This window comes from Nannospalax galili, unplaced genomic scaffold (assembly GCF_000622305.1).
Source record: "Nannospalax galili isolate Female #2095 unplaced genomic scaffold, S.galili_v1.0 scaffold172, whole genome shotgun sequence".
Lineage (NCBI taxonomy): Eukaryota > Metazoa > Chordata > Mammalia > Rodentia > Spalacidae > Nannospalax > Nannospalax galili.
In genome coordinates, this window is record NW_008331824.1 from 305,324 (window position 1) to 314,678 (window position 9,355).

A 9,355-nucleotide genomic window follows, 5' to 3' on the forward strand; every position below is an offset into this window, starting at 1 on the left:
TGTTAAAAAATTTTTTTCATTTTTAAATCTTAGCTTTTTTTTTTTTTTTGTCTTTTTGAGACAGGGTTGGCCTGGAACTGACAGATCACCTGCCTGTGCCTCTTGGTGTTCTAGACACCTTTTTAAGCTCTAAGCACAATGCATGACTTTTTTTATTTATAATTTAGTGGTTCTGGGAATCAAATCCAGGGCCTTATACATCATGTTAAGCACATTCACTACCATTGAGCAATATCCTAGCCCTTGTAAGAGTTGAGGCCTAGTGACCTGTAGAGCTTCTAGAGTTGCTCTTAGAACTTGATCCCTATTGATAGTTGCCTGCACCTTTCCCTCATTTCTGCTTCTATTTGGAGAGTTCTTTTTCTCTGCCCTTTTTTTTCAGTCCTTGTCCACTCTTCTTCCTGGACAAGCACGTATGCACGCATGCATGCACTCACGAGCATGCGATAGCCTGGAACTTGTCATCCTCCTACCTCAGTCTCAAATTTTGGGGTTACAAGCCTATGGCACCAGACTCTGCATGTCTATTGTCTCTGAGGGCTGTGTATTACTAGGTGTAAGACTTAAGTATCTTACCAATTACTGTTTGTGGAGCTGGAGAGATGGCTCAGCATTGAAGAACATTAGCTGCTTCTGCAGAGGACTCAGATTTGGTTCCCAGCACCCACATGGTTGCTAACAACCATCTATTACTTCAGTTCCTGGGGATCCAACACCCTCTTCTGGCTTTGTGGGTATTGCATGAATATGGTCTACTTACATTTAAGAAAAAACACTCATACATGTAAAATTAAAATGCATTCTTAAAAATTAAAAAATAGAATTATTCTTTGAATGTTACATATTAGTGATCCAAGAAATTTACATTCTCAACTTTAGGCAAGTCTTCAACTGATTGTGCTTATATAATTTTCTAAAAAAATTCTCCCTAACTTCCCCTTTGCTGAAACTTGATTTTTCTCATGTCCTCTGGTCCTAACTCATGCTGCCCTTCTCTTACTTATCTAAAGAGTTTTTTTCCTGATGGTGTTAAATTTCCCTTACTTTGAATAGTGGCAACATGAAGACCTTCTTATCAACAGACCACAAGCCATGTCCGTGACTCCACCCCCCCGATCTGCAATCCTAACCAGCATGAAGAAGAAGCTGCATACACTGAGTCAAATTGAGACTTCCATCGGGACTGTTCAGGTGTGTGTTGACAGTTCTTCCTGCTAGCACATTCGCTTTAGAAATCATGTAACTAGTGACACTTGTCATGTTTGTGCTTGTTCTTGGTGTCTAAGCCAGAGGAACATAATCCCTTTTCACTTTTGTGTTTAATTTGTGTATCTTACTTTCCAAGATTGGGGAGACTTACAGTAACAATTACACCTGGCTTATTAAATGTGGACATTTTTCTAAATGATTATTACTGACTATATTCTTTCAGCTCTATACTGAAAGCTAAATGTTTAGTTAATTTTTAAGAGAAACTGGTCTTGGTGGTATATATACATCTTTGTATTGTGTATCCTTCATCTCTCTTACTATCTCATCCTTTTCTGATTGTATAATTTAATAGCAGTGTAACATGAAATTTAATTCTTCTCTAGTATTTTTAAAGTTTTTGAAAAGTTAGCTTAAAGCTATGTGTCGACGCACTCCTGAAATCCTAGTGTTTAGGAAGATCACCATGAGTTGGAGGTCAGCCTGGGCTACATTGTTAGACTGACTCAAAAAATAAATAGCAAGCAAAAGAATGAATTACTACTTCTTTTACTTTTTTCTTTTTTCTTTTTTTTTTTTTTGTCTTTTTGAGACAGGGTTTCCCTGTAGCCCAAGCTGTCCTGGAACTCACTATGTAGACCAGGCTGGCCTTGAACTCACAGATATCCGCACCTGCTGGGATTAAAGGTGTCCACCACCACACCCGGCTACTTCTTTTTTCTTTTAGAGCTATATTTAGTGGGATTTGGTAATGAATACCTACACTGAAATGGTGAAATAATGAAGTAGCTATCCAGGTGTGGTCCATACACCTTCAGTCTTTGCACTTAGGAAGCAGAGACAGGTGGTCTGCATAGGAGTTCCAGGCTAGTCTGGACTTCTTAGTGAGACCTTGTCTCAAAAAAGAGTGAGCTGTACTTGGGTGTGGTGGTACAAGCCCTTAATCCCAGCACTCCAGAGGCAGAGGCAGGTGCATCTCTGTGAGTTCAAGGCCAACCTGGTCTATGTAGGGAGTTCAGGCCAGCTGAGGCTACAGGGAAACCCTGCCTCAAAGAGAGAGAGAGAGAGAGAGAGAGAGAGAGAGAGAGAGAGAGAGAGAGAATATATGAGACTTGCCTCAAAAAGAAACAGCTTTATGTCTGACTTTACTTGTCATGATACTCTGGATAGGTCTTTACCATTATGCAAAGGGGTGTAGAAGTGACTCAGTGTTACGTGAGCATACTGCTCTTGCAGAGGACCTGAGTTCAGTTCCCCCAGCACCCACATCATGCAGCTTTACAATTAGTAGTTCTAGCTCCAGAGGATCTCATGCTTCTGGCCTCCTTGGGCACCTGTACTTACTCTACACCCCTATTCGCAGATAATTTTAAAATATATCTTAAAAAGAATATGGAAGCAGAGTAACTTTCCCTTTTGAAAGATAAGGTCTCTTGTAACCAAGGATGGCCTTGAATGCCTGATCCTTGTTTCTACCTTACAAATGTAGAATATAGATGTGATCCACCACACTCAGCTGTTTTTTATTTTTTAATTCAGAGTGTCATAGTCTGAGCATCCCCTATACCATTAACCTCTACCTCCATCTTAATTTTCTCATTTTTTTTGAGACGGACTCTTAACGTATATTTTTGACTGATCTCAAACTTGCTGTATAGTTGAGAATAACCTTGAACTTCTGATCCTCCTGCAGCAGAGTACTGGAATATAGACGTGCCATTTTTGCCTGGTTTATACATTATTGGGACTCCTTGCATTTTAAAACAGCAGTCTGCCAACTGAGCTATATCCTCAACCTTTTTTTTAAAAAAATATGTTTTTCTTGTGGTTCCTAGGCAAGTGTTTTATCACTTAGCTACCTATACCCCCAGCAGTGTTTTGTTGTTTATTCTTTTTCTTTCTTCCTTTTGGGGCAGAGGGAGGAGACAGGTTCTTTACCCCATACCCAGACTGTCCTGGAACCTGGCCGTAAGCCTTCTGATTACAAGCTTGCAACCACCATGTTGAGCCCTACTTTTTCTTTTTTTAGGACTGCTTTATTTTAAAATCAGAATGACAATCCCAGCATCACAAATAATAAAAAATAAAATAATAGCCCAAAGAACATGAAAGTGCTACAGATTTTAACAAAACTTTTCCCTCCACGGACATGTTTGGCCCTTAAGGACAAATAAAAATGAGCTCAAAAAGAAACTTAACTAAAGATGTTTTCTACTACATGCCTGACCTGCTCCCACCCCTTGCCTCCCCTGCCTGCTCTCCCTCCCCCCTCCCTCCCGCCCTCCCTCCCTCTTCCCTCTTTTTCTCTTTCCCCCTCTTCTCTCCCTTCCTCTTTTCTTCCTTTTTTTTGGTGTCTTTGACAGGGTCTTCGTGGTGCCCCAGCTGGCTTTGAACTTGATGTGTAGGCCAGTCTCTGGTCTCCACCTCACAGAGGTCTGCTTGCCTCTGCCTCCCAAGGACTAGGATTAAAGAGGCATGCTACCACACCTGGCTAAATCTCATATATTTTTAAATGCTTGACAGATAGGAAGTGGAGAATGTTGTAAGGATTCAGGGATTCTGCTGGCTTTTATAGGAGAAACTAGCAGCCCTTGAAGCAAGTATTGAGCAGCGGCTGAAGTGGGCAGGTGGTGCCAACCCTGCATTGGCACCAGTCCTACAAGACTTTGAAGCAACAATAGCCGAAAGAAGAAATCTCGTCCTCAAAGAGAGCCAGAGAGCAAGCCAGGTATTGTGTTGTTTCAAGATTATGGACCACTGGAATTCTATGCTTGTCTAAAGCTGTGTGCAACTGAAGTGACCCAGAAATCTAAAATTATTCCACATGGCAGTAAATGTCTCTTGTGCTCGGACTTTAGACTGTTGCCAGAGTTGTGGATTAACCGGAGTAATTGGGAGCAGGAGGTGCGCACATGCAAGCTCCAAAAACCCATCATAGAAAATTTAGTCAGGTATACAATTAGACCAATCAATGCCTCACATTCCTGTCAACAGCAGTTGAGTCTTATTTCCTCTGTACTCCTTTTTCTTCATATCCCATATTTAATATAAATCCCAAGTGCTCTATTCCTTTATCTGTAAACATTTCAGTATGTGCCTATTGGATAAGATTTAAGAACATAATACCGCATTGTTAATTGTACCTTTAAAAATATTCTTAAATAACTACCAGATATCCAGTTGTTTTGAAGTAAAGCAGAAGTAGAAACAAGAGAGGAATGTTGTGGCAGAAATGTTCCCTGAAAATTCAATGTAAATGCAGATGGAGCAGTTACATTTTGAAGTAAATGTTCTTGGTAAAAGGAACCTTTTGGAAGAAAGATAATTCTGTAATTGTCTTTCTGTGCTTTTGACCATCTCAGACCGATTCTACTGACAAAAATTAAAATGTACACTGTGTACTTGAATGTTTTCTCAGAGCCATACGTTCTCAGGACCAGTTCTAATTCAAATTCTAGAAATGGGCACGCAGTGGTTTTTTTGTATGTCATTGATATCCTCATCCTCCCCCCACCCCCACACCTTGTGTGGTGGTTTTCTCTTCACAGGTCACTTTTTTGTGCAGCAATATCATTCATTTTGAAAGTTTACGAACGAGAACTGCAGAAGCCTTAAACCTGGATGCTGCCTTATTTGAACTAATCAAACGGTGTCAGCAAATGTGTTCATTTGCATCACAGTTCAACAGTTCAGTCTCTGAGTTAGAGCTTCGTTTATTACAGAGAGTGGTGAGTCTAGTGGGAATAACTAGCTTCTGGTGGTTAGAATAAGACCAGTGTTCCACTGTTAAATCAACCTAGACTCAGGTAACATTGAACTCATAGTGCGTGTACCATGTTGTTCCAGGGGTTGTAGTGATGAGTAAATCTTTCTTGTAGGCTTCATGGAACTTACTGTTTAATAATATGATGAACAAAAAAGATTCTTGCAGTTTATATGGAAGTTTTAAAAGGAGAGAAGCGTGTGTAGCAGTGAGTCTGGTGTGCTGACAGTCATGTAGTAGGAAAAGGTAGGAAAAGCGTTAGTGGAATATGAATGCTAGAAGATGAGCTAAGTCCAGAGATACCAAGTTGGTAAGCTCAGTGTTTGCATCTGTGGAAGGGCATTAGGTTATGCTCTAGAAAGCTTTGTCTTCATTTCAAAGAGTTATTTTGAGTGAGTTTAGGGACCTGGATGTGGATATTTGTCATTGCAAATATATTTCAGATCTTAAATTTTAAACATATTTATATCCTGTATGATTATGCAGAAAAAAATTTAGGAAATTAATTCAAGATCCAACGAGAGTTTGTTGTATCAGCTCAAGTTACTAATGTGAGCATATTTGGATGATTGTAGTGGTGATAGAACTTACTCCAACTTAAGAAAACATTTGTTCTATTTAGGACACAAGTCTTGAACATCCTATTGGCAGTTCCGAATGGCTTCTGTCTGCTCACAAACAATTGACACAGGATATGTCCGCACAAAGGGCTATTCAGACAGAGAAGGAGCAACAGCTAGAAACCATCTGTGAAACAATCCAGAATCTGGTAGATAACATAAAGACTGTGCTCACTGGTCATAACCGGCAGCTTGGAGATGTCAAACATCTTCTGAAAGCCATGGCTAAGGTAAGACACCCCATCCCATCCCATAGATACAGTTGACTGTATCTCACCAAATTTCAGTCAGCTTTGTTTATGGAAAAATGTGACATTTTATAAACAAAAATAGCTTCTCAATTTATGTCTTCACTCTTATTTGTAACTGAGTCAAATTGTGTTTTCATCAACTTTTTTTTTTGGTAGCCCCAGCTGGCCTGGAACTTGCAATGAGGACCATGCTAGCCTTGAACTCACAGAGATCCACCTGCCTCTGCCTCCTAAGGGCTGGGACTAAAGGCGTGCACCACCAGGCCAGGCTATCATCAACTATTTTTTTTATAAGCAGTTATTATCCTGACTTCTGTATGCAGAGATGCTGAGGTTTAAATGGATTCGCTCAGTGTCATGAAGTAGGTGTTCTGGTATTCAGTCTCTTTCTCAGCTGTTTGCCAGCAAACTGAATGAAATGCATCTCTTCCCTCCCATATCTTACTCAGTCTAGTTAATAAGGAAACAGAGGCCCCGAAAAGGTTAAATTATGTCGTCATTACAAAATAGTAGGCACATTAATTTGGGGAATCTCTTTTTACTTTGAATTTTTATTTCATGCTAGAAACAAAGATCCTATTAAAAAAACCTGAATTGCAATATGCAGGTCAAACACATTGATATCTGAAACATTTACCTCTTACTCAAATAAGTGCTGAGACAGAACCTTCCTCCTAATCACTAATGTGTTGATGACAGGATGAAGAAGCTGCTCTGGCAGATGGTGAAGATGTTCCCTATGAGAACAGTGTCAGGCAGTTCTTGGGCGAATATAAATCATGGCAAGACAACATTCAGACGGTTCTGTTTACATTAGTCCAGGCTATGGGTCAGGTTCGAAGTCAAGAACACGTTGAAATGCTCCAGGAAATCACTCCCACCTTGAAAGAACTGAAGACACAGAGCCAGAGGTAAGGGTGCCTTCTGGTCAGCTTTTGTAAAATAGGAGCAAAATTTTGATAGAAGAAGTTTTGTTTGTTGATTTTTTTTTCCAATTTTACTCATATGTAAGCAGTTATCTAGTAAAATGTCTCATAAATATTTTATAAATTTTGTATTTCAGTATCTATAATACTTTAGTGAGTTTTGCATCACCCTTAGTCACCGATGCAGCAAATGAATGTTCAAGTCCAACATCATCTGCTGCTTATCAGCCATCTTTTGCTGCAGGTACGTACAAAAAAGGCCAGGGTCTTGATCTGTTTGTACATATAGGTTAAAGTGCTTAATTATGAATGAAGCTCTATTGTATTTATAGTTACTACTTTTTTTTGGAGGGTGGCAGGGTCTCCCTGTAGCCACAGCTGGCCTGGATTCGCTAATGGAGACCACGCTGGCCTCAGACTCACAGAGATCCGCCTGCCTCTGCCTCCCAAGTGCTGGGATTAAAGGCATGCGCCACCATGCCCAGCTCATAGTCACTACTTTTTAGGATACCAAACAATAGATTTGGTATTATCTTTAAAATTACTATTATATGAGAGAAAAAAATATCTGGTTTTCAAATGGTGCTGCCCATCATGGGGAGGCTGAAATGGGGTTACAAGTTTGAGACCAGCCTACACCCTGTCTCAAAAAAAAAAAAAAAAAAAAAAAAAAAAAAAAAAAAAAAGAGAGATGTTTCATCAGTTTTAAGAAAGGATACTTGGCTGCTCTTGCAGAGTATTAAAGTTCTGTTCCCAACCCCCAGGTTGGGTGGCTCACACCCTGCTGTTATTTCAGCTCCAGAGGATCCGATGTACACTTTGGCCTCCATAGGCACTTGTAGGCACATGCACATACTCCCACGTGCAAAAATAAACAGCAACCCCTGCCCCACCCCCATCAGCAAATCAGTGGGATTTGATACTGTTTTGTATTTGAAATGAATGGATTAATTTCCCTTATAAGAATTACGTGTGGGTACATGCCTATAATCTAAGTACTCAGGAGGAAACAGAATTTTGAGGCCCAGACTCTCTCAGACTTTTTAATTTTATGATTTAAAAATATAGTTCTATTGGGAAATTTAGAATAACAATAGGAAAAAAAGTTTGTACTTCATTCCAAATTAAGAAATGAAGCTACTGTATATTTGTTCATGTACTTATTTATATGCATGCATACACATAGGTAGAATCATTTTGTGAATGCAATTTTCTGTTGCTTTTTCCCAAATTGCTTTTTCCCAGTTAATATTAAGTTGGTAACTTCCTATTATGAAGTTTATAAATGACTTAATGGCCCCAAATTATATCTTTGTATGCCTATATCATTATCATACTAATCTTATTTTTTCATAAGGACAGTAACAGTTCTCTGTCTTTGCCTCCTGAGTGCTATGATAAAAGGTGTGTACCTCTACCCTCAGCTGTTCTTTGTTTTATTTTAAAAGAATAATTTAGCTGTGTGTAGTGGCACACGCCTTTAGCCCCAGCACTTGGGAGACAGAAGCAGGCCTTGAACTCTCTGTGAGTTCAAGGCCAGCCTGGTTTTAAAAAAAGGATATTTTAGTGTGTTGGGTGGGTGCTTGTTTTTGTAGAGACCAGAGGTCAATCTCTGGTGCCATCCATCTTGTTTTTTTGAGACAAGGTCTCTCACTGGGAACTGGGACTTACCTCCCTTGCTCTGGAATTACAAGCGCATGCTGGTTTTTTATGTGAGTGCTGGTGCTCAAACTCGGGTTTACACGGCAAGTACTTGTGATCAAACTCGGGTTTGCACGGCAAGAACTTTACTGAGCTAGGGAGTTTATGGTATTTTATGGGCATCATTATACAGGTGCATACGTTGAGTGTCCTTAGGCTGTCTTTCGGAAGATAATTGTTATGTCAAGGGATAAAAACTTTTAACATTATAAAAATGAAATCTATTTTCAATATTCAGTACTATAAGGGTATTTGATATCAGCTACCTCTTCTTTGCCCCACCTCCAGTTTCTGTGTGCTTGTAAATTGAGCCACCAATTCTTTCTCTGTAGCAGTCCGGAGCAACACTGGCCAGAAGACTCAGCCTGAAGTCATGTCACAGAATGCTAAAAAGCTGATTCAGAAAAATCTTGCTACATCAGCAGATACTCCACCAAGCACCATCCCAGGAACTGGCAAGAGTGTTGCCTGTAGTCCCAAAAAGGCTGTCAGAGACCCTAAAACTGGGAAAGGTACTTAGTTAGAATAAGAATGCCTTATAATCCTATAGACAAAGGGGCTGGCTTGATTTACATGTGTTTATTCCTTCCTAGCTGTGCAAGAGAGAAATTCCTATGCAGTGAGTGTGTGGAAGAGAGTAAAAGCCAAGTTAGAGGGCCGAGATACTGATCCCAACAGGAGGATGTCAGTTGCTGAGCAGGTGATTGTTTTTTAAACTTGAGCTGTGTGTTTTAATGATGCTGAAAAGTATAGGCTTAAGGATTTCATTCATCTGTTTGCTTCTTTCATTAAGAAAGTAGGTCCTTGGGCCAGCAAGATGGCTCAGTGGGTAGAGGTGCTTGACACTGTCTGACAACATGAGTTTATATATATATAAAATACATA

At 39.8% G+C, this 9,355-nt stretch overlaps 1 protein-coding gene across 2 annotated transcripts in view; it reads left to right on the top strand.

Annotated features, from left to right (window-relative positions):
- Smg1 (SMG1 nonsense mediated mRNA decay associated PI3K related kinase) overlaps positions 1-9,355 on the top strand; it is a 108,603-nt gene that overhangs the window by 96,558 nt on the left and 2,690 nt on the right. For both annotated transcript variants that reach the window (XM_008826929.3, XM_029560539.1), the window contains 8 exons: positions 1,054-1,191; positions 3,785-3,937; positions 4,758-4,937; positions 5,595-5,822; positions 6,543-6,754; positions 6,907-7,013; positions 8,803-8,982; positions 9,064-9,170. In XM_008826929.3, the coding sequence (XP_008825151.1) occupies positions 1,054-1,191; positions 3,785-3,937; positions 4,758-4,937; positions 5,595-5,822; positions 6,543-6,754; positions 6,907-7,013; positions 8,803-8,982; positions 9,064-9,170 (1,305 nt within the window). The remainder of the gene's footprint in view (positions 1-1,053; positions 1,192-3,784; positions 3,938-4,757; positions 4,938-5,594; positions 5,823-6,542; positions 6,755-6,906; positions 7,014-8,802; positions 8,983-9,063; positions 9,171-9,355) is intronic.